Below are 25,618 nucleotides of genomic sequence, written 5' to 3'. Positions count from 1 at the left end.
AGGATAATTGGTTCCAGAAAATTCCACTTAAAACGGGGACCAATTTTCGTAATGTTTATTATTTAAATAAAACTTAATGCAACTAGGCATAATATTTTAAGATTCTATATCTATACAATATCGGTGTAGATACACTATAGACAACTCTTCTAGAAAAATGATAGTAATGTGAAATGCATCATTTCATCTTATCTCATATTGTGCTCATCCTTCAGAACGAGTTTCCCATGTATTGCACTACCTTGAATAAGTAACGCTTCACTAATAGAGAAGACCAGTGCTTTTTTTGTAAGAAAAAAGGTGCCGGAACTCACATCTTGTTAATCTTTTATTAAAAGCATTATATATTCAGTTCTTAACATAAATTTAATTTATTGTATTTAAGGCAAATGTTCATAGTAAATTCCAAAATTGTCCAATTCTCGTCTGACAAATCTTCAACTCCTTTCCTTGCTGTTGTAACCACAGATCAATGTACTTTGAAGGGTCGAAAAGTTTGATGAACAAAAGTGCTCAAATCTTCTTAGTCTTCAACGAAGCTCTTGTTGGGGTGGCAATTAGATTCATCTGCGAAAACCCGCATTCACATTCACTTGAAGAAATGGGAATGGTATTCAGAGTTCCTATCAAATGCAACAGTTTTTCTGGATATGTCTTTTCGAGAATGTATTCATGGAATCCACGAATCACTTCTCTTTCATTTAGTTGCAGTCTGATTGACAAGTTTCTAATTTCCACTTCTCCAAATGTCAGTTGAGTATTAACATCTTCAGGCCAATGTTTTTGATCAAGTACGCGAGACCAATACGGCAACTCATCACCTTTGCTATCAAGCTATCTTTTTTCGATTGACTCTTTCAATTTTGTATAAAATTTACTTCGGTCAATGGGAGGATCCTTTCTTGAATCTTTTTCGTGAAGTAAAACTCTACGAAAGCAATGATCACGTACAGCAGCAACAGCGCATTTATAATAGGGCCCAACGTTCTGTCTTCTTTCTTCAAAAACTTGTACCAGTATTTTTATTTTCTTATTTGCCTTGTACAGGTCCATGTTGCGGTCCTGTAGGTCCAAACTTAATTCTAATAATTCTTGGAGAGCGTCACACATCAATCCTACAGCAATAAAAAAGATGTGATTTTTCTTTTCAAGCCATCATAAGTGCATTTATCATTTTTTATCTCTTGTAGGATCATGCATTGCTTCTTCAAAATGATACACAAGGGATTCAAAATTATTCCACACAGCCAAAACTGTATGCAAACTAGATGACACCCATCGGGTACTTAAAATTCTTCCAATTTTCAGCAGCTCAGCCCCCGTAATTCTGCACATAAATGCAACTCTCCACTATTCTTTGCCGAAGCATGGTATATGACGTAAAGTTTATCACTAAATGATTTGAATCTACTTATTCCTGAAGTTTCCTTGACAGCATCACCTACTGATAATTCTAGTCTGTGATTAGCACAGTGCCAAACTATAATAGAAGGAAAACATTCTGACAACAATTTTTTCACTCCACTTTTACATCCTAACATCACAGCAGCACCGTCGCACACCAGAGAAACCAAATATTTTTTTAAAATAATCTTCTGTCATCCCATAAGAGTGAAGACATTGGAGTAAGTAATCAAATACTTCTTCTGCTGTTACTTTTTCAAGTTCTACCAAGTGTCCAAAAACAAATTTATCAGTGAATTCATTCCAACACCTTCGATACAGCATCAAACATATACTATGAGGGTAGTTTTTTTGCTTATTGTGGTTCATTCATCAATTATGAATGAAATTTTATTATTGGATTGAACAATTTCTTTAACCGCAGTATGATTAATAATGTTAATACACGCATTTGTAGAATGAAGAATAAGACCCATTTCAACCCCTTTCAGTTCTTTAACCACAGTATGATTAACAAATCAATTTCAGTTTCAAAATGATGGAATGATTGATTTTCCTTTGCTACTTTATATGCAGTTCGAAAAATTTTTGCAGTTATTTTTTCGTGAGATAATGATGTTAAAAAAACAAACATTCTCAAGAGTCGTTTTTTCGCTTTCAGCAACTATTTTTAATGCTGCTTTATGTGCAGCAGATTCTCTGTGATCAAAAATTTTTTTTCGAAGTGAGATCAACTGTTGCTTCCTATCTTTGCCAGAATAGGTTATCTCATTATTGGTCCATTCTTTGGAAAGAATCATTCCCATTTTCGTTTCAACTCCAAGAGTTTCAACTTTTCTACAAGGCGTACAGCCAAGTTTCATTTTGCAAACACAGAGCCATTCATTTTTCAAGCAAAAATCATTTTTTTTTGATCATAGGTCCAGCAGTCCAGCCAGTCATTTGTAGTTTGGCTTTGCTTCTCAAGATCAGATTCAAAAATATCAACAGGCGTCATTATTTTCGTATGTTCTGTTGTTGTGTCTGTTAATATTCTGGCCTTTTTATTAGCAGAACTGGTGGTTGAGAAGTAATTAGTAATTTTTTTTCATTTTTAAATTTGGGGTCACACTTTTACACTAAAAATTTAAAAAAGATTTAATTCACCAACGATTTTTTAAAATAAAGGAATTATTTACCTTTCGCACGTAGTCAATCACTGTACACACACCCACATATGTCAGTTGTGTAACGAAACGTAACACTCGCCGCCCACAGTAAGCACTCAGCGCGCAACCAATCACAAGCCGAGCAGTGCCATCACAACCAGCACAGACGAATTATGCATGCATCGGACTCGACACACAAGCAGCCCGCATGCACCGTTTTAATGATTTTTCCGCTGACCTGCTATGCTCGACAGGGCGATTCAAGTCCACGTGGACCAAACATCAAATTTTCAAAAGTTACTTTTAAAACTTGGAAAATCCATCAAAAAAAAAGGTGCTGGAACGCCATTCCGGTGCTTTCTATGACAAAAAAAGCACTGGAGAAGACTACTGTTACGTATTCTTGGTGGGTGCCACCATCCAGACTGCATCATTTCAAAGATAGTTGGCTTTTCGTTGGTGGATGGGCAGGTACCCTGGTATTGCAAGTGAAGCGTTACTTATTTGAGGTAGTGCAATACATGGGCAACTCGTTGTGAAAGATGAGTAGATACAGTATGGTGTGTCTACACTGATATTATATTGTAGTAATGTTTATTATGTACTTGTACATAGTAAAAAATGGATGAAGGAACTGAAAAATGGGAAAATTATTTTATTAGACATTTTTTATTATAATATGTTACACGATGTAAGGTTAAGTAAAGTTTATTGAAGTTACACTATTTTTCAGTTGTACGAATAAAGAATGAATACAGAGTTGTTCGGGTTTTTTTTGGAAAGAGAAAAGGCTTTAATTGTTTAATTTTCAAATCCTCATAACTGTGGGGACTCGGATACCAGGGACCCCCTGTGCAATGTGTACAGAAAGGATAGTAAGGGAGGAGGGGGTTACGCTGTTAGTTAAGAAACACAAAGTCTAAGGTTTGTTTGTTTGAGAATTTTTTAGGCGCATGGGCATCTATGGCTATAGAGTGCCAAAAGTAAAAGGAAGTACATCCAGTTGACATAGATGGACAGTGCAATGTTGAGTCAGTTTGGTGTGACATAAGCACTGGGAAAGTAAAAATGAGGGTAGGAGTTTATAGGTTTAATGACTCTGAGGAGTACAATGAACAATTATACAGAGAAAGAGTGGGCCAGTAAATCAGAGTGTCTTATAATGGGAGGGTTTTAATTTTTTAGCAAGGCTTTTGGATTTATTCGACGATTGCTTTCTACAGCACATGTTAGAGAGGCAACAAGAGGGAGTAACACTCTTGATCTGATTATCAGCAGTGATGCTTCATGCATTAAGAATCTGCAGATAAAGGAACCACTAGATGACAGTGATCACAATGTACTGATTGGGATTTACTTAAAGATGTAAAAAGATGTAAACTTAAAGATGTAAACTACCATCAGGTGTAAAGGGAAGGGTGTTTGCTTTCAGAAAGGCGACTACAGTGGTCTCAGGGATTTTAAGTTCTATACAGTGGGACCAACTGATGATGTTACCAACAGCAAATTCTAAATGGGAACTTTCAAGGGAGTAATTTTGGAAGCTACTAGGCTTTTTGTTCCAACTGAGAAATACTGTTCTAGGTTTAGGACCAAATGGATGTCAAATGAACTAATGAGACTAGTAGCAGAGAAGAAAGATGCATGGGATGCATATAAAATTATCAGGCGACACAGAAGACACACCTGTAATCAAGTAACAAAGGAGGTTAGGCAAGCAAAGGTAGATTATGAGAAATCTTTGGCAAAGGATGCAAAGAAAAACGGCAAAGACTTCTTTACTTATATAAACTCTAAAAGGATGGGGATGAATCAGATTGGTTCACTTGATATCACTGGTTTGACTGTAGATGATCATTCTCAGATAGCTGCGAAACTTAACGAGTATTTTGCATCTACTTTCACACATGAGTTATTCAAGGAGAGGATTAGATGTTTATCCAACTCTAACAGGGAGTTAAATGATTTTTTAATAACTGAGAGCAAAGTGAAGCAGAAATTGTTAAATCTAAAACAAGAAAGGTACCTAGGGTAGATGGGATCTATCTAGTTATATTAAAGGAGGTGGCAAAGGAAGTAAGCAAACCCTTAGCCATAATTACGAGTGCATTCTTGTACAGGGGAAGTCCCCACGGACTGGAGGTGTGAAAATGTATCTCCAATTCACAAAGGGGTATTAAAGGGTGATACAAGTAATTAGAGACCTGTTAGCTTTACAAGTTCCAAGGAAAATAATAGTCACTGGTTAAAGTAGCATTGCAGAATCATCTGGAGAAGACTGCAGTAATATTCAGACACAGCATGGGTTGGTTAAAGGGAAGTCTTGTCTGACCAGTTTGATTGGATACTATGATGTGGCCACAAAGGAACTGGATGCAAAAAATAAATTTGATATCAGATACAGGCACTCCCTGGCTTACGTAACACTAGACTTGCAAAAATTGCACTTTACACAAGTTTTTGCCAGCTGGTGCAAACTTAAAAAAAGTCATGGAAATGTATTTTGCATCCCATAGGAATAAATGTAGGTATTGCGAAAATAGCATAATGTGAACCCAATAACACTTTTTTTTTTTTTTTTTTTTTTTGGTAATTCGTTCCAAGACCTTGGAAGTTGAAATGTTCACTATATAACTAAACTATTTATCTCTCTAAAAGGTCATTTTTATAAGTGAAACTGCACTACACTTGCATTGTTATCATATGTTCCATTATAAGAATCAATTTTGAATGCCTTGTGATATTTTTTTAAAGAAAATTTCTGGAGGTCACTACCATAAAACAATTTGCACTTTCCAGTTTATTGGGCTTTTTTGTTAGCGCAATCTATTATAAACAGGTAATAAACTCAATCTTATTGCATTTGCAATAATACCAATAACTGGAATTCTGTGGGTTTTTACATTATGGTATTATGGTGAAATGAGTTCCCCTTCACTGAAATCTTCAATCATAAAAAAAAACATAGGAGACATCAAAGCGTAACAAGCAAATATTTTTTCTAACAATACTTTTTGAGCAGCCATTAGTCGCAATCTGTTAGCTTTGTATTGTTAGAAATATTGCAGTTTTGTGAAGACACATTTCAAGAAACAATCTGTTATTCATAGCAGATGAATTTTTTTTTTTTTTTTTTCTTCTTTTGCACAGAAGTTTTCGAAGTTTATAACGCAGCTATAAATAGAAATATTAAATATTTTTCTTAAATAATTAGAAGATCAAATATACATCTAAGGAAACCGCTGTTCCGATATTGTTTCCTAAAAACAATTACAATAAAGCAAACTTTTTTTTTTTTGATCAATTGGGCATTGCAGTGTTATCAGTTTTACACCAGTTTTTTCCGTTTCCAGTGTGGCTTCCAGTAGATGAATTTACTTGATTTTCTGTTAAATACCTTTCCTATTTGTTTTCCACACACAAACACATAACTAAGGAGGTCACAAATTAATATAAAAACAATTAAATAAAATTAGCCAAAGATACCGGGCCCCTAAACAGCCCAGGCCCGGAGGCAATTGCCTTTTCTGCCTACATGGTAGCTACGCCACTGAGCATTGGTATATGGGCAAGTATACATTCACCTCTTTCTATTCTTAGCTACCTAACACAACCCATGTGTTTACTTATACCGCAATAACTCCCGGCAGTCTCTGAAATATCATGCATCTTGTTTTTCAGGCTTCTGCTCATTCCAATAGAAGCAATGCAAGAATCACTTTCATCTCTGCCAGCGGCTACTGTTAATCTATTGGTCCATGTATCCCCCCAAGCTAGCAGTGTTCCAACCTACCTAACACTGCCTCGATAGCATCAGCAAATATTTTTGCACCCTTTCTAATTAAGGGTATCCCATCCCTATAGAAGCAGTCTCTCCTGTTAACAAGCACAGACCAGGCTGAAAAAAAAAAAATTCTACCCCTTGAGTCTTGCACAATCTATCCAGGGCCAAATTGATCGACAAGGCGCTCATCATCTCTCTCTCATCATTGTTACCAGAGTATCAGAAAACCCACAGACATCCAGTCAGTACTACATTTTAATTCACTTGCAGGAATAGTGATGAGCCTTGTGTTACGGTCCTCCACACCTGCAGCCTCTGAGCTTTACGCTGGGGTCAACGCAAAAAAAAAAAAAAAAACCTAAATAACTGCAAGAACTCCAACTCAATTTCAGATATCCTCCAAACTCTGCAACCCCTCCATCCTGTCTGGAAGATGTTCCCCTCTTCCATCCTCACCACTCACAAATAGGCAAGGAAATTACCAAGGTGACCTAGAACCACAACACACCAAATCAGGCCTACCTTGAATCACTGTGAACGCTCCAGGGTGCTTAAGCTAGGTGACAGCAACATTATATACACACACACACACACACACACACACACACACACACCATTTCGCATAGGAACAAAAACAAAATGCAGCCCAAACAAATAACCCTTACTTTATAGCAGTCCATAATAAAAAATGGAGGGAGTGTGCGAAAGCTTTTTGGATTTCAAGCCAACCCCTCTGCAAACCTCGAGAGAAAAAAAGGTCAGCACACCATCCTAGCCCCCCCCCTACACACACACACACTGGTTGACCATCTTTAAGGATGCCATTAAGCCTTCTAACCAACAACACAAGCCATCAACACTAGGAATGCATCAGTTGAAGGCTGAAAAGAACCCACCATAGAACTTAGAGGATAGGGGTGGGGCACTATCATCATCACCCACTGAAGGGAGGATCCAACTCCAAGGCTTCCACTTCAGGATATCATGCATCAGGGAAGATTGTGGTCCCCATCAACCATGGGCAAACTCTGTCAATTGCTCCAGATCATCTGACATTATTGCATCATCTGACGTTATTTTGCATCCTCCTGCTTCTTTATTTAGTGCTGAATATGCAACTGTTATTAAATGAACCATATTTGTCAATCTGTTTGAAGCTGAGATTCCACTTTTATTATACATGTTTTGGACTTTGGCTATTTCTTTTTGAGTAAGTGTTGGCTGCTACTGCACCTGTTGTGTTTTTCTTGATCACACTTCTTATGGACTTTATCAGACCTAACTTTTTTTTTTTTTTTTTGTGCTGACTCTGTTTCCACGGATACCCTGTTTCTACCTGTTAAAAGTCCTTAGATCTTACTTTAAGGACTAACAAATTAGAGTATGTGCAAAGCATTTATCATACACTACTACCGTTTCAAGAGGATGCCCTCAGGATTCAGTCTTCTAACCTCTCTTCTAAATTCTGATCTTCCTCTCTTCTGATCTTCCGCTCCTGGATACCCAAATGGTCTAGCACTGGAATGCAGTGCTAGACCAGTGGCTCACGAAGGATAGCGATGAGTTCAAAGTTGCATATGCAGATGACCTGGTGGTGGCAGTGCAGGGAGGATCAAGACAAACTCTCGAACAAAAAATTCAGTCAGTTTTGAATAATTTACTGGTATGGGCGGGTTTAAATAAACTAAAGATTTCTGTCACCAAGACCAATTTCATGGTGTTTAAACACCACTTCGATTATGGAAGGCTGCCAAGGGTAACCCTATGTGGTACTCAAATTCCATATGTACAGAACACCAAGTACAAATTTGTATTTGGGTTTCACGTACATGTCTCAGGTTTCACGTACGTCACTACAATCAATGAAAAAATCAAAAAGTTCGTAGCTGCAGTTGTTAGAATTTCCCACAAGGAATGAGGTTTATCCAAAAACCGACTCTGGTATTGTACTACAAGACGATATTTCTTCCCATTGTAGTTTATGGTGCTAGTATTTGGTTTGCAGCTGCTACCAAGGTTACAACTAAAGCTAAGCTTCTGTCCCTGCAATGTACAATGCTGCTTACAGTTATATGTGCTCCCAGGACAGTGTCGACAAATGCCTTACAGGTAATTGCAGGTACCATATCCCCTTGGACTTACACATTATTTTCCGAGGTATTGTATATAACTTAAAGAAGGGAAGGCCGTTACAAATACTGAATATCACCTCTAATCCAAATAACAACATAAAGGAGGAAAAACGTAGAATTTGGAGTGAACTTGTGAATTGCTGGCAGCAACATTGGGATCTGAGTGAGTATGGAACCATTACAAGAGAGTTCATTCCAGCCGTAAGCTTTGCAATGGTCACTGGACATGGCTTAAGGGCCAAACTATTTGAAAGATTAGAACCTGACCCCTACTGTTCATGCGATGAGGTTAAATCTTGGAGACACATCATCCTTGAATGCGGACTGTATACTTCAGACAGACAGGAATTACCAAATAGGTTACCAAACCTCACGGAGAATAATTTACCTCTCTTGGTTCAGAGGTGGGACATCTTTGCTTTGCTTCAGGAATTCTCGGCCAAAGTTTTTAAAAGAAGACAGGAGTTAAGAAATCTCTTGCAGGATCCCAATTAATGGAAGTGCTGCACATTTGACGACAGAATGCTTCGTGTACCATCATCTTCATAGGATGTTTCTGGTTTACAGTGCGAGTTGATCTTCCGCTCCTGGATACCCAAATGCAGGCTTGCATTTGTGGATGGACTCTAAGTGGAGATAATGTTAATCTAAGTGTTAATGTTTTCTAAGTGTTATTGTTAAGTTAATGTCATTCTAAGTGTATGTATGTATTTGCTATTTACATGTAAATAATTGTATAATGTTGCTTTTGTTTCAACAAGTATACATTATTCCTATTTGGAATTTTTTATTATTATTTTTTTTTTTTTATTATTTTATATATATATATATATATATATATATATATATATATTTTTTTTTTTTTTTTTTTTTTTTTCCGCTGGCCTCCAAGTCTGGACAGCCTTGGGGCCAGGATTGCTGGCTCCTACCAGTATAGCACCACATCCAGTAGGTGCAGGATTTGTGCATTATAACACATACAGAGAATGGCTGATCCAGGTGTTGGTTAGTCCCTGGTGGCAAAATGGCCTGACAACTCTTTTTTCAGACCTGTTTTGCACAGGTTCTAAGCTATTACCAGGAGTAATAGGTGGAGATGGGCTTATGTCTAGGAGCCACTCTTCATATCAGGACACACACACAAGCAAATATACAGAAAGGCTACAGCATATATAAGAGTATGTATATAAAATTTGTATATAAATTGATTAATATGTATCTTGAGAATGTATATACAGTTGTGTGTTAATAAATAAAAAAAAAAAAAAAGTTTCCACGGATAATGGAGTGGAATTTATCTGTACATAATACGAGGGATGATCATTTAATTCTTAAGACTGGTGCAAGATTTTATATTTACCGTGCAAAGTTTCCATAACTGCCACTAGAGGCACTCTCCCTGATAACTATTGAGCAAACTCTGTGTGCATGCCAGTACTTGTTAAGCTAATGTTGCGTGAATGTGTGAAGAGTTTTTAGCCGCGCGTCACTGATTATCATTTTGAAGCAAGTATCATGTCAAATATACAGAGTGAACAGCGATATGTGATTTCTTATTGTGTCAGACTGGGCTCAAATGCATCAGAAACAGTTAAAGAGATGAGTGAAGTGTATGATAATGAGTGTCTTGGTAGGATGGCCATATGCCAGTGTGAAGTGGTTTCTCCATCAAGACAATGCCAGGCCCCATATGGCTAATATTGTGCAAACAGTGATCGCTGCCATAGATGCTGAGGTTCTGCCCAATTCCCCCTTATTCACTGGACTCAGCCCCGTGTGATTTATTCCTGTTTCCATGTCTGAAGAAAGCATTTTGAATCCAACACAACAATGCTTGCAGAGCCACAAGAGAAGCACCACACATTAAATGCTTCTTGAAAGCCATTTTTCTTTCGAAAAATGGCTTTCAAGAAGCATTTAATGCATGGGTACAACAGTGGCAAAAGTGTGTAAAGTTCAAGGGAGAGTATTTCGAGAAGGAGAAATCCACCAAGGATTCAGATGATGACAATTAAGATAAGGTCTTGCACCAGCCCATGAATTAAATGATCACCCCTCATACTTTTGGAATGCAAGTACAAACTGGCTTTCCTCCACAGAAAAAGTGAAATTAATGAGTGGTATATTCTGCTACATACTGGGAAAAGTAGCTGATCACTCAATAGAAACAACCTAATACCACATTACAATACACATGCATTTCTACATTGATTTGCATTGCTGGGTACATATCTTCACAAATACATGGCATTGTTGCCATAGTCTGGCACATGAACTGGGGAGGGAAAAAAAAGGGAAAAAAAAGGAAAAAAAAGTTTTCTGTTCACAATTGTATATTCAATTTCTGCACCCTACATCTGAGTGACACTGTATTTCCAATATTCATAAATTGCTCACATTTTGTAACCTCACCACTACTTCAAATTCATCAAATTTGTTATAAATAGGATCCTTTTGGATTATACAGGTACTTACCATGCACTGTGTCTCTTCTGGATTACACATTTTCAGATTTGTGTCATCATAGCTATAACAGGGTGATACTGACCCTGCTCCAGATCCACTATAAGTACCACACTGATAGCATTTTAAGCTGGACGTGGGAAGAACTAGTGAAAAACAGAGAAGAAAAAAAAATAAATAAATAAAAAACGAAATCAATATCAGAAATGCAAATGTCACAGAAAAAAAATTCTAAAAGCCACACACACACACACACACACACACACACACACACACACACACACACACACACACACACACACACACACACACACACACACACACACCCTGAGTGTTTCAAAATTGCATGAAACAAATGTAGGCACTATAGATAAAAAAGTTCCTGCAAAAATGTCTATTTCTGAGATATTAAGCATTAATCATAAATTACAAAACCATATAAAATGGCAAAACTGTTCAAATTTATGTCATAAAAACTACAATAGGCTTTTAAACTGTACAAAACATACATATTAACACCAAATAGGTGTTGTTTTACTACTTAAATAATAACAGTTACTCATTTTTGAGTAATCAGTGTGGCAGACTCCATACTGGCATGTTACAATGTCTTTTACTTTAGTTTCAGGCTCCACAATGAATGCTTCATTGTTTACAGCAGTGGTTCCCTAACTACTGAGATTTACAGGCCCCTTCAAAAATCAAAAATAGTTTAAGGAACCCTATATATACATATATATAAGAACACTGGGTTTTCTGGAAAGAAAATTCAAAGTTTTATGTTTAAAACAACTCAACTTTATTCTTATTTTTACATAAATATATAATAATAACTTTATCATCATCAATTTGCTATACATACAACAAATAATTTGACAGTTCCAGAGGGTTCGTTTCACAGACCCCCTGGAACTGGTCTGTGGAACCCAGTTTGGGAAACACTGGTTTACAGTATAGCATTTCTTAAACTGGTATTAGGAGATAAGTGTACATTTGCTGGCCAAGTTAACTAATATGATTAACACTAAGTTTACTTTTGCTGAGTTAACTGATATAATTTTAATTTATGGCAAAGCTGATAAAATTCTGTAACTGCTGTTTATAGACATAGAAAAATTTCAGAGTACCAAATTATAAAACATTTCCTGCTGAGTGGAGACAACTGAGAAAAACATATGCTAAAACCATGGGAATAATTCTAGTCAAGGGAGAGTTTGATGAATTTTAAATATTGAAAAACAAATACTTCATGCTCTTCAGATATCTCCTACAAGTAACAGATGGTTGTTGGGTCGCAATCTGCAGGTGTGTGAAGGATATGTGAACTGCAATTGCATCCAATTCATCTTATGCCTTTGCAAAATTTGTTGCCACATAACATGAATAAACACAGAAAATTTGTCGGGGGGGGGGGGTCTCATTTTGCAATGTACTTGTAATTCTTTATTTCTTACCCATGCTCCAGATGAACCATGTTTTTCAAGAAATGGGATTCTCAACTCTCAAAACACTCATACCTTGGTCAAAAAACTCCACATATAATTGTCGATGTGCAGTATCAACCTTTCCTTTTATGTTTGGTGTGGTGTTATTAGGGCTAATCTTATTTATTCTTATTTTTGACCAGCAAGGCTTTCAGGAATGGCATAGTCACATTTTCAACACAACAATTTGTAGGAACTATTGGAAGGAATATGCCTTGAAAATCTGCAGAGGAGGAGGTTTATGTACAATTGTGCGCCAGACCTCTTTCTCGTGGTTTCTGATTTTCATTGGATCACCCATGTACAATGGCAATCACCCAATCTTACACCCTTAGAAGATTACTTTGTGTGAGGAGGGGGGGGGTTTCACACAAAATCAATGATTCTCTCTCTCACACATATAATATACATACAGGGTGTTTCAGATTTGCACAGAAAAAATATAGAAGCACATTATAGAGTGAAAAATAAAGAAAAAAAAAAGCTCACACAATAAACATGTTTCAAAAGTCTTTATTTCCAAGATTTTAATATTAATCAAACGATAAAACATAAAAAGAAACTAAAATAGACCTCTAAAAGGAAAACATCTAAAACAGCTGTTTCAGAGTGATCTCCATTTTGTCCAAAGCAACAAATCCATAATCTGGCATATCTCATCACTTCAGGACTAATTTTAATGATTTTTCAACAGCTTCAAAAATGTAATTTCTCAGCCTTCTTGCATGGTTGTATGCATACAATAAATCATAAATTTTATGTGCTCACCCCACAGACAAAATAATCTACTGGTGTAAGGTTGGATAATCATAGTGATTACTGTACAGAGAGTTTCAACCAATCCACAATGTACTCCATATTTAAAAAGTCAGAAATATTACAGGAAAACAACGCTGGTACACGGTCTCGAGAGAGCCAGTAGTTCCTGCAAATTTTTCAGCAAGAAAGTCTTAAGTATACCATTCCTGAAAGCCTTGCTAGAAAAAAAATAAAGACCAATAAGATTATGTCTAAGAACACCATGCCGAACATTATAGGAAAAAGTACATTGACATTGGGGTTTCTTTGGCCAAGGTAAGAGCGTTTTGAAAGTTGAAAATTCCATTTCTTATAAAATGTAATTCATCTGTAACCAGAACATGGCTGAGAAATAAAGGATCACAAGCACACCTGCATAAATGTTTCATCCTTGCAGATGAAACATTTACATGACTTGATAACCTTCTGGTATGAGACAATTGAACAGCATGAAGTATTTGCTCTTCAAAATTTGCATTTCATCAAAAATCATCAGTTAACAGCATTTACTCAATGATTTCAACGTACCTGTTTCTCTAAATCAGCAGTTCCCAAACTACTGAGATTCACAGACCCCTTCAAAAAAAAAACATGTTTGCAGACCCCTATAAATAACACTTTTAAATCGGCAGAGATGGGGGTAACCCGTGGTGCCATTAGACACATATACACCCACCCCTACATATACAGTATATAGGGGTCCATATATATATATATATACACACACACACACACTGCCCTACCATTAATATCCGAACACCCCTTTATGGATGGGGAAACAGGTCCTATGCATGCAACACGTCACAGAACCCACTATAAATATGCACACTAGGCTTTGAACAGATAATTGCAAAAGGGGGCTTGCAAGATGGCACGTTCAACAGAATTAACAATGTGGAATGATAGTAGGATGCCGCATAAGCAAGAGTTCTGTATGAGACATTGCAGTCACTCTGGGAATCCCTAGGTCAACGGTTAGTGATGTCATATGCAAATGAAAGAGGGAATGGGACTGAATCTGCCAAATCGTAATTTGCCATTGTCTCAAGTAACACAAACCCTCTGTGAGCGTATTGGGACTAATGTCAGCACTAGTACAATAATAAGAACATTGTAACCCATATCACTCCATGATATGGGTTACAATTGTCGTGTAGCTGTTCACAAGCCATTGATCACCTCAACAAATGCTAGACACCGATTAACATGGTGTAAGGAGCACGAATCCTGGACTGTAGAGCAGTGGAAAACAGTCCTATGGACAGATGAGTTGAGGTTTGCACTCTACCAGTCTGATGGCTGTTCCTGGGTGTGGCAAATGCCAGGAGAACAGTTCCTTCCTGATTGTATCCTCCCAACAATGAAGTTTGGTTGAGACAGTGTCATGGTGTGGGGCTCCTTTCATGGTTTGGCTTGGGCCCATTAGTCATTATCAACAAAACCATGAATTCTGTGCAATACTAGGACATCCTGGACGATTATGCACTTCCAACATTATGGCAATACTTCAGGGAAGGCCCATACTTGTATCAGCAAAATAATGTGTCATGCCATACTGCTCGGGTCGTAACAGAGCAGTTTGAGGACATGGGTGTGGAAAAGTTGGATTGGCCAGCCCAGAGTCCTAATCTGAACCCTATCGAGCATCGTTGGGATGTATTGGATCGTTGGTTATGTGCACATCGAGATCACCCAAAGAACAAAGCCGAACTGGTGGCTGCATTAAAGGCCAAGTGAAGGAACACATTACATGACATTTATAAAAAGCTGGTTGAGAGTATGCTGCAAAAATAACAACTGTCATAAAAACAAAAGGTTTCAGCACAAAATATTAAATGACACAATAAAAGCGCTGGTCAAGATTCAGAGACAGGTACCCCTTCCAGACTGCTAGCAATACAGCTGTGATCTCCTGAACATACGGAAACATCTGGCACAGGTGACCCGCACCAGATGTTTCCGTATGTTTAGGTTATGAACTTTGCTGTTCGAAATGGCATGTGGTGTTAATATTTGATTAGCCAATTATTTAATTTTTTGAATGCATAATTAAAAACAAAAAAAGAAGTTGTTTGGTTTTGGAAAAGGCTGAATAATATGTGTATTGGGGTGTGTGTGGGCAGGGCCCCCACAGAAGCGGGGGGGGAGAAAAAAATTCCCCCTATTTGCATATTGGATTGCTTGTGATTTACTTTTTGGTTTCCCTTGGTTGAATGTGGGTGTCTGTTGTAATGGGCGATTTTTTCCTACGAAATATTAGTTCGAAAACGTTGGATCGTTCAGAAAATATAATTCGATTGATGAGGTGAATGGTTTTGTCTTTTTAGCATTTCTGTTGATGGGCATCGGCAATTTTCAGTGTTAATGCTCGTGAAATCGTCTGGTAATCAGTCGTTGCTCGTGGTGTAAATTTTTGTTACAAATCATCAGGTAGTTACTTGTTTTTTTTTTTTTTTTAATGTTCGGGTAGGGAATAGGGATCAGCAGCCCTTATACCCTGTCTAGTAATGTACGGGCGAGAAGAATCAGTGGGTGCATATGGTGTGAATCGTTTTTTCTTGTTTTTAAAAAAATTCCCGTATCGCCTTTTCTTTTTCTTCATTTCAACTCCGATTTTGTGGGGGAAGAGCAGGCGTTAGGGGGTGGCATCCCCCACCAAAAATTAAAAAAAAAAAAAAAAAAAAAGCAGCATTTGTGTTCACTCGCATCAGCAATTCTCGTTGTTAATGCTCGTGAAATAGTCTAGTAATGTACGGGCGAGAAGAATCAGGGGTTGCATGTCGTGTGAATTTTTGTTACTTGTTTTTTTATAAAATTGCCGTTTTTCCTTTTCTTCATTTCAGCTTCGCTTTTGTGATGTCTCGTGACATATTCGATCCCCAAATAACGCGTATTTTTGTTACTTTCTTTTTTAAAAAAAATTGCCATTTCCCGTTAGTTCTATTTTTCTTTGATTTGTTGTTGTTGATTTTCCACATTGTTGTTGATCAACAATAAAAATTGATTTGCTGTTGCATTTCTATTGTGAAATTTCATTAGAAAAATTACCATTTTGCCTTTTTTTTTTTTCTCTCTTTTCATTCAATCTCATTTTTAATTATCGAAAAATAGCATCGAGAAACGTGCATTTTTGTTTCTGTTATTTTTAAAAATTGTTGATTTCCCGTTCCATTTCTATCGTGAAAATTCCTTAAAAATTACAATTTTTGCCTTTTTTTTTTTTTATTCTTTTTAGCCAATCTCATTGTTAATGTTCGTAAAATATAGCATAGAAAACGTGTATTTTTGTCGGTTTTATTTTTAATAATTGTTTGTTTGCCATTACTTTTCTTTCGCGAAATTTTCCTTTTAAATTACCTTTTCCCTTTTCAGCTCTATCCGACTTATTCAAATGTCGGGTGACATTGTGTCCCCGAAAAACGCGTATTTTTGTAACTTGAATTTTTAAATTTATTAGATTTATCCTTTGTTTTCAGCCGCCATATTTGTTGCTGTGCCACGTGCATCCGCCGGGCGAGGAGAGGAGGGGGAACGAGGTGAGTGGGCAGAGTCACAACTCTTCAATCACTACTTTCCCCCTCCTCTCCTCGCCGCCATTTTGAAAGGTGTACCCGTCTCTGATATTGACCGAACAAAGTACTGTTAAAATTAAGAATTGTTTTAGTTGCCCGATATTAATTATGTTTGTAGACTTTTTCTATAGGTACAAAACACTAACTTACTGACAACATAAAAAAATTTGTTGCAGTACTGCTGTATGAGAATAAATTCAAGTTTTAACTGGAATAAATCGTCCAAAGGCTCGATGTGGCATCAACGAATAGTCACTCACTATGGGCATCCTTTTACTGATCAGACAAAGATATGCTTGAAACTATTTTGAACTAAGATTTTACAGTATGTATTTGTTTTTTTTTGTTATGAAAATATTTTTTTCATAACAAATTCCAACTGCTACCCTTCTGAAAATTTTACCAGGAGTTTTCCATTCAGCATTGAGTTTGGCGGTCTCAAACCGTGGTCGTGAGGGTTTGCCCCTCACAACAGACAAACCACCCTTCGCGACTGAGGGTTACACGAAAATTTGATAGGGACGCATGTAGACTAAACTTCGCAGCGTTTTCGGTGCGGACTTGACTCTTGAGGGAAGAGGGTTAGTGGGGCAGCCGTGCCACCATGATAAGGTGGTTTGCGAGTAGTCTATTTAACAGACATGTTCTGCTCCTTGAAAGAACGCATTGCATACGCTAATTTCAGCTGCAGCTAAAATCCATCGATTAAAATTACGCTGTACAGCAAAAATCAGTTGCTTGGGTTTGTACCTGCTGAAAAATATTAGTCCATTACAGAAAAAGTGGTTAATGAAATGCTCTGCGCATATTAATATGCGCAGAGCATTTCATTTCGGGCGCGTTATCAAACAAGTACATACAGCAAAAAGCACTATTTATGTGCGAACAGAGAAAATTTCGTTTCTGTGCATTTCAGCAAGCATAATATCCAGTGCTTTAGCTACAGTTGATGGATAGCCCGTGTGATATACACTGGTGTTCAAAGAAAGTGCATCACCTAGGAATTTCGCATTTCTAACCCTTTTTCGCGATGGCATGTTACATTAATGATTAGCATCACAAATAGAAATATAAACAAAAAATATTTATTAATAGTTAAGGCAAAGCTAAGTAATATTTGACAGGTGCTCTCAGAATACGTATTCCAAAATCAGCATTTGCAACCTTTATACGGCAGTTTTGGTAAGCATGACAATTATGGCTGAAATGTTATCAGAAGCCCTCAATTTGCTTCACTTTATCATTTTAAATGGAAAACAAAATGAAAAGTTCACCAGGTGCAAATTAGTATTTAGTTGAATCGCCTCTGGCCCTGATGACAGCAGCACACCGTTGAGGCCTTGACAAGGGCAATTTCTGAAGATAATCAACAAGATAGTTCGTGGTTCTAAACAGGAAATATGGCTTCCTGAAGTTCACGAAGGGTCTTTGGTTTCTTTCTGGCAACTGCAGATTCCACACGATGCCAATGGTTCTCTATAGGATTCAGGTTCGGACTGTTTCCTGGCCAGCTAAGATTTGCAATGGACCGTTCTTCCAACCATTTTTTTCACCTGTAACAAATGTAAACACGTTACTGTCGAACCGCTAATGTAGAAATGAAGCTAAGTAACTACAGAAGTGCCTACTTACACTTTTCGCCCGAAGACAAGGGGCAGAGTCGTCCTGAAAGATGCAGTTACTTGGCAGGTTGAAATGGTCTCTAATGGTTGGCAGCAATTTGTCTTCCAATATAGCCAGGTATCGGTTGGCATTTACGGAACCTTTTATAAACTGCAGGTGACCTGCTCCGCGATACGAAATGCAACCCCATATCATTTGGCTAGTGAGGAATTTCACTGCACACACACCATACAGTCTGGATGGTATTCTTCACCACGTCTACGGCAAATTGTTCGTCTCCCATCAGAGCCATGCAGGTTGAATTTCTTCTCCTCCGAGAAAATAACTAAACTTCCACTGCTCGGGGGTCCATTTGACATGCTCTTTACACCAAATTAATCGGGCCTTTTTCATTTTTTGTGTGGGGAGGGACTTCTTAGGACAAAGGGCTACAAGTCCATTTTCGAAGAGGCGTATTCTGACTGTTACCACACCTGTATGTTCTTCCCATTCTCTTTTCAGCTCAGACGAAGAAGCTTTACAGTTTTTAAAGCATAAGCGCTTGAAAACGCGGTCCTGTTTTAGCGTAGAGTCGTTTGTGAACGGTTCATTTTTTCCTATCAGCAGAACCAGTATTCTTGAGTTTGGAAAGAAATCTACTCACTGTCGGCTGATTACAAGACACTATAAGCAATATGACGGGAAGAACATCCTTCCTCACGTAAAGCAACAATAGCACTCTTTCTTCGGGGCATCAACTGCACGTAACTCGCCATCCTGACACAAGAAAGGAATGACTGAAACTTGCAGAGCGTGTTTATATAGATGAAAGTAACAGCTGATGCAATATTACGTCATCACCTACGCGTATCAATCTTATCTGATGCAATTTGTAAGAAATATTGCCATATACTTACGTTATTCGGACGACCATTACAATTTTAAGGGGTGTGATGCACTTTCTTTGAACACCAGTGTATAATCCAAGAAAAGAAAATAATTGCTGGACTTCTATTGGTGATTGTGATTTAAATGATATATAGCATTAGCATTAGTAGAGGCATTTGATGCAAGAAAGCAAGCTTATGCAGCATCAGCCAAAAAAAAATCCACTTCACCCCTCTGTTCGTTCAAAATACCTGTCCAGCTGAGCCTTAAGCTTATTTAGGCTATCAACCTCCACCAAAAGGGATGGAAGTCTGTTCCACCAACCAACCACCCGCTGGCTAAAGGCAAATTTCCGCACATCTATCCTACATCTGTCTTTCCTCAATTTGAATTTATGCCCTCTCAGGTGATTTTTCTGAGCTAGAGGAAGAATCCCATCAGCATTGAGCATGCTTAAACCATTCAAGGCTTTATACACCTCTATCAGATCACCTCGCTGGTGCCTAGTCTCCAGACACTGTAATTTGCAAAACTTAAGCCTTTCTTCGTAAGAGCATCCCTTTGTTCCATTCACTAATCTTGTTGCCCTTCTCTGTACTCGTTCCAGCAGCTCTACATCCTTCTTGAAATGAGGCCTCCAGACCTGTATACAGTACTCTAGGTGTGGCCTGACCATCGCCTTATACAATGGAATAATCACTTTATCCCTGCTGGAAAAATTCCTGTATATCATTGACAATACTCCATGAGGTACTCTTGCAGCCCGTCTGCACTGCTCAGAGAACTTCATATCTGCCTGCCCAACCATCCCCAAGTCCCTTTCATTCTCTACCACTGTCAGTGTAGTACCACAGAGTTGATACGTTGCTCTGGGGTTGCTGTTTCCCATGTGTAGTACTTTACATTTGTCAATGTTAAGCTTCATTTGCCACCTCTCAGCCCATCTGCTCAACCTCTCCAGATCCTGTTGCAGCAGCATAGTGTCAGTAGTGTCCTTGACAACCCTGCCAACCTTTGTATCGTCTGCAAACGTGGACATTAAGCCCGATATACCATCATCAATATCATTTATAAATACAGAAAACAATAATGGACCCAACACTGAGCCCTGAGGGACTCCACTAATAACATCAGTCCACGATGAGCAGTGTCCATTGATTACCACCCTCTGTCTTCTCCCCCTCAACCACCCTTTACCCATAGCAGCAATTTGCCTCCAATGTCACACTGCTCCAATTTGTGTAGCAGTCTTCCATGTGCAACAGTATCAAAAGCCTTTCTAAGATCCAAGTATACAGGGTGTTTCAGTTAAACGTTTCAGAACTTCTAAGAGGGGTAGGGTACATCCTGACAACTCGAAATCATATAGCAATGTGGGGTCGGAAATGCTTTCCTGAAGCGGTGTTGTACACAGAAGCACCATAAAGAAAAGAGACCGTAAGTGAGAAATCGTTTTAATAATACATGAAAAGAAGCAAAAGGTACATGGATTAAAGTAAGTGTTTGAAGTTTCTTCCACGGGCTACAATGCACGCCTCACATCTCCGACGCATGGACATCCGAACATTCTGGAATACTCCAGGCGAATTTCGAATTTCTTCGGCAGCTACTGCGATTCTTGCAACCAGCTCCTCAGCATTGTCAACAGGGGTGTCATAAACTAGCGATTTCATATGACCCCAGAAATAAAAATCAAGACATGATAGGTCGGGTGACCGAGCAGGCCAACGCACGGGACCACCACGTCCGATCCACTGTTGACTAAATGTGACATCCAGGTAGTTACGAACGTCTCCGCTATAATGAGCAGGGGCTCCATCGTGTTGGAACCACATTGTCTGTTGCGTCGATGCAGAAATCTGTTCATCTCTCAAAGGTTGTGGCAATACTTGCTGCAGAAAGGTCAAGTAGATAGGTCCGGTTAGACGACACGGTAACAGGTAAGGTCCGATGAGGTGATCTCCCATAATACCGGCCCATACATTGACCGAAAATCGAATCTGTGCTGCACGACGTCGTATTGCATGCGGGTTCTCGACCGCCCAGATATGGTCGTTATGCGTGTTGAAAATTCCTTCCCTTGTGAAGGATGCCTCATCGGAAAACAACACTTCAGCAGGAAAAAGGGGATTTGTAGCACATTTTCCAAGGTACCACTGTGCGAAAGCAATACGAGGTGCATAATCCTCCGGTTGCTGTGTCTGGACACGCTGCCTGAAACGTTTAACTGAAACACCCTGTATATCGTACTAGATAGAGTTAGTTGAACTTCGTTAACAGTTAAATTGTACTTTTAAATAAATACATATAACGACTTAGATTACAAACGTAATATAATTAATTATATTTAACATAATAACATAACATAATTAATTATAATTAATTAATAAAATCATAACTCAGACCAGAGCAGCAAAGCAAAAGGCTCAAGCTAATGGAAGTGCTGTGGCTCAGAGCGGAACTGAGGGGGGGGGGGCAGTTGTCCTCTGACTCACAGCCTTATAAAATGCACTGTTTGCTTGATGTTTGCGGGGCAATCGGGTACGGGACATGATACTGCCATGGTGGATGTCTTTGTGTGTACGCGATGCAAGGAGTGTATCGATATCAGGCAACAACTCAGCGTTCTTGTGGGCCTATATGAGAGCTTGAAGGACAGGGTGGATGCACTCGAAGAAACTAAATTGAGGGGCCCATCAAGCTCTCAGCTGCCCACATCAACGCAAGAGCTTGCACTTGGGCATCACGTGACACAGAGACAACCCCAAAGCAAAATGCGCTGGTCCCGAAGGAACTAGTAGTTGTTAGCGACTCTATTGTCAGGGAAACGGGGAACATGCTTTTTAAAAAGGATAGGTGGAACAGGACCAGGGGCAAAGGTTGATGACGTTGTAGAGCGAATATCATCTTTTAAGGGCACAAAAGGTGATATAGTTGTACACGTTGGCACTAATAATATTAAGAGTAGGAGACCGGCAGAATTACTTAACAAGTACAGGTCACTGTTGAACAAAAGCCGAGAATTAGGGTTGAATTTGAAAATGTCTGCAATTCTGCCCAGACACGATAGGAGGGAGTATATGATGAGTGCCTTGTCGATCAATTCGGCCCCGGAAAGATTGTGCAAGGCTCAAGGGGTAGAATTTTTTTCAGCCTGGACTGTACTTGTTAACAGGAGAGATTGCTTCTACAGGGATGGGATACACTTAAATAGAAAGGGTGCAAGAATATTTTCTGATGCTATCGAGGCAGTGTTAGGTGGGTCGGAAAACTGATAGCTTGGGGGAAGACAAAAACGAATAGATTAACAGTAGCCACTGGCAGAGGTGAAAGAGATTCTTGCACTGCTTCTATTGAAATGAGCAGAAGCCTGAAAAACAAGATGCAGGATATTTCAGAGACTGCTGGGAGTCATTGCGGTACAAGTAAACACATGGGTTGTGTTAGGGTAGCTAAGAATAGAAATAGGTGCATGTATACTTGCCTGTACACCAATGCTAGGAGTTTAGTAAATAAATTTGATGAATTTGAGGTTTTGCTCAAAACATCAAAGGCAGATATCGTTGGGATATCAGACGTGGTGTCACACAGATATAAGGAATGCAGAACTGGAATTTGGGGAGTACAACGTCTACAGAAAGGATAGACTGGATAGGAAGGGAGGAGGGGTTATGCTATTAGTTAAGAAATACATAAAATCCAAGGAAGTGAAGCCAGTCGACATCGCTGGACAGTGCAGTGTTGAGTCAGTTTGGTGTGACATAAGCATTGGGAGATCAAAATTGAGAGTAGGAGTGTGCTATAGGCCTAATGACTCTGATGAGTATAATAAGAAACTGTACAGGGAAATAGAGTGGGCCAGTAAATCAGAGAATCTTATAATGGGAGATTTTAATTTCCCAGATATTGACTGGAGTTTGGGGGCTGGTCACTCACACACTAGCAAGGCTTTTGTGGATTTATTGGATGATTGTTTTCTACATCAGCATGTTCTTGAGGCAACTAGAGGGAGCAATACTCTTTATTTCATTATCAGCAGTGATTCTTCATGCATTAAGAATCCGCAGATAAATGAACCACTAGGTGGCAGTGATCACAGTGTGCTGAAGTAGGATTTACTCGAAGAGGTAACTACCATTCGGGGTAAAGAGAAGGGTTATTGCTTTCGTAAAGGCGACTACGATGGACTGAGACAGTATTTAAATTCTATACAGTGGGACCAACTGATAATGTTAACAACAGCAAATGCAAAATGGGAAGCATTCAAAGAACTTATCTTGGAAGCTACTAGGCTTTACATACCAACTAAGAAATATTGTTCAAGGTTTAGGCCTAAATGGATGTCAGATGAACTAATGAGGCATATGGCAGAGAAGAAACATGCATGGGATACATACAAATTAACACATGACACAGAAGCCTATGATAGATACAAGTTGATCTATAACCAAGTTACAAGGGAGGTAAGGCAGGCGAAGGCAGATTACGAGAAATCTTTGGCAAGGGATGAAAAGAAAAACAGCAAAGAGTTCTTTACTTATGTAAACTCTAGAAGGAAGGGGATGAATCAGATTGGTCCACTTGATATCGATGGGTCAACTGTTGACGATCCTGCTCAGGTAGCTAACAAACTAAATGAATATTTTGCATCGACATTCACACATGAGGAGTTATTTAGCGAGGGTAATGCCAGAGGTGTATTCAACTCTAGCAGTAAGCTAGAGAATCTTGTAATAACTGAGAGTAAAGTGGAGGAGAAATTGTTGAAGATAAACACAAGAAAGGCACCCGGGGTGGATGGGATCTATCCAGTTATATTAAAGTAGGCAGCAGAGGAAGTAAGCAAACCCTTAGCCATAATTATGAGAGCTTCCTTGGACTCAGGGGAGGTACCCACAGACTGGAGATGTGCAAATGTGACCCCAATTCACAAAGGAGGATCAAAGGCTGACACAAGTAATTATAGACCTGTGAGTTTAACTTCTGTTCCAGGAAAATTAATGGAGGCACTAGTTAAAGAAGTACTACAGGATCATTTAGACAAGACTTCAGTTATAGCTCGGACACAGCATGGTTTTGTTAAGGGGAAGTCTTGCCTAACCAATTTGATTGGATACTCTGATGCAGTCACAAAGGAACTGGATGCAGGGAATAACTTTGATATTATATACTTGGATCTTAGAAAGGCTTTTGATACTGTTGCACATGGAAGACTGCTGCACAAATTGGAGCAGTGTGACATTGGAGGCAAATTGCTGCTGTGGATAAAGTTGTGGCTGTGGGGGAGAAGACAGAGTAGTAATCAATGGACACTGCTCGTCGTGGACTAATGTTATTAGTGGAGTCCCTCAGGGCTCAGTGTTGGGTCCATTATTGTGTTCTGTATTTATAAATGATATTGATGATGGTATATCAAGCTTAATGTCGCAGTTTGCAGACGATACAAAAGTAGGCAGGGTTGTCAAGGACACTACTGAAACTATGCTGCTGCAACAGGATCTGGAAAGGTTGAGCAGATGGGCTGAGAGGTGGCAAATGAAGTTTAACATTGACAAATGTAAAGTACTACACATGGGAAACAGCAATCCCAGAGCAACGTATCAACTCTGTGGTACTACACTGACAGTGGTAGAGAACGAAAAGGACCTGGGGGTAATTGTGCAGGCAGATATGAAGTTCTCTGAACAGTTCCGACGGGCTGTAAGATTAGCTCATGGTGTCTTATCAATGATATACAGGAATTTTTCTAGTAGGGATAAGGAGGTGATTATTGCCTTGTATAAGGTAATGGTCAGGCCACACCTAGAGTACTGTATACAGGTCTGGAGGCCTCATTTCAAGAAGGATGTAGAGCTGCTGGAACGAGTACAGAGAAGAGCAACAAGATTAGTGAATGGAATGGAACAAAGGGGTGCTCTTACGAAGAAAGGCTTAAGTTTTGCAAATTACAGTGTCTGGAGACTAGGCACCAGCGAGGTGATCTGATAGAGGTGTATAAAGCCTTGAATGGTTTGAGCATGCTCAATGCTGATGGGATTCTTCCTCTTGCTCAGAATAATCATCTGAGAGAGCATAAATTCAAATTGAGGAAAGACAGATGTAGGATAGACGTGCGGAAATTTGCCTTTAGCCAGCGGGTGGTTGGTTGGTGGAACAACTTCCATCCCTTGTCCTGGAAGTTGATAGCCTAAATAAGTTTAAGGCTCAGCTGGACAGGTATTTCGAACGAACAGAGGGGTGAAGTGGAAGAGTTTTTTTTTTTTTTTTTTTGGCTGATGCTGCATAAGCTTGCTTTCTTGCATCAAATGCCTCTACTAATGCTAATGCTAACTGTTAACCTTTT

The 25,618-nt window shown here is 38.8% G+C and overlaps 1 protein-coding gene across 1 annotated transcript in view; it reads right to left on the bottom strand.

Annotated features, from left to right (window-relative positions):
• The window catches only part of LOC150078384 (uncharacterized), a 77,801-nt gene that overhangs the window by 34,869 nt on the left and 17,314 nt on the right, over positions 1–25,618 (bottom strand). The window contains exon 2 of the mRNA XM_090385043.1: positions 10,944–11,077. Coding sequence (XP_090241169.1) covers positions 10,944–11,077 — 134 coding nt within the window. The remainder of the gene's footprint in view (positions 1–10,943; positions 11,078–25,618) is intronic.

The sequence above is a fragment of the Mastigoproctus giganteus genome, chromosome 11 (assembly GCF_048544385.1).
Source record: "Mastigoproctus giganteus isolate SK-2022 chromosome 11, ASM4854438v1, whole genome shotgun sequence".
Taxonomy (NCBI): domain Eukaryota; kingdom Metazoa; phylum Arthropoda; class Arachnida; order Uropygi; family Thelyphonidae; genus Mastigoproctus; species Mastigoproctus giganteus.
This window is presented reverse-complemented; position numbering and strand designations above follow the sequence as displayed.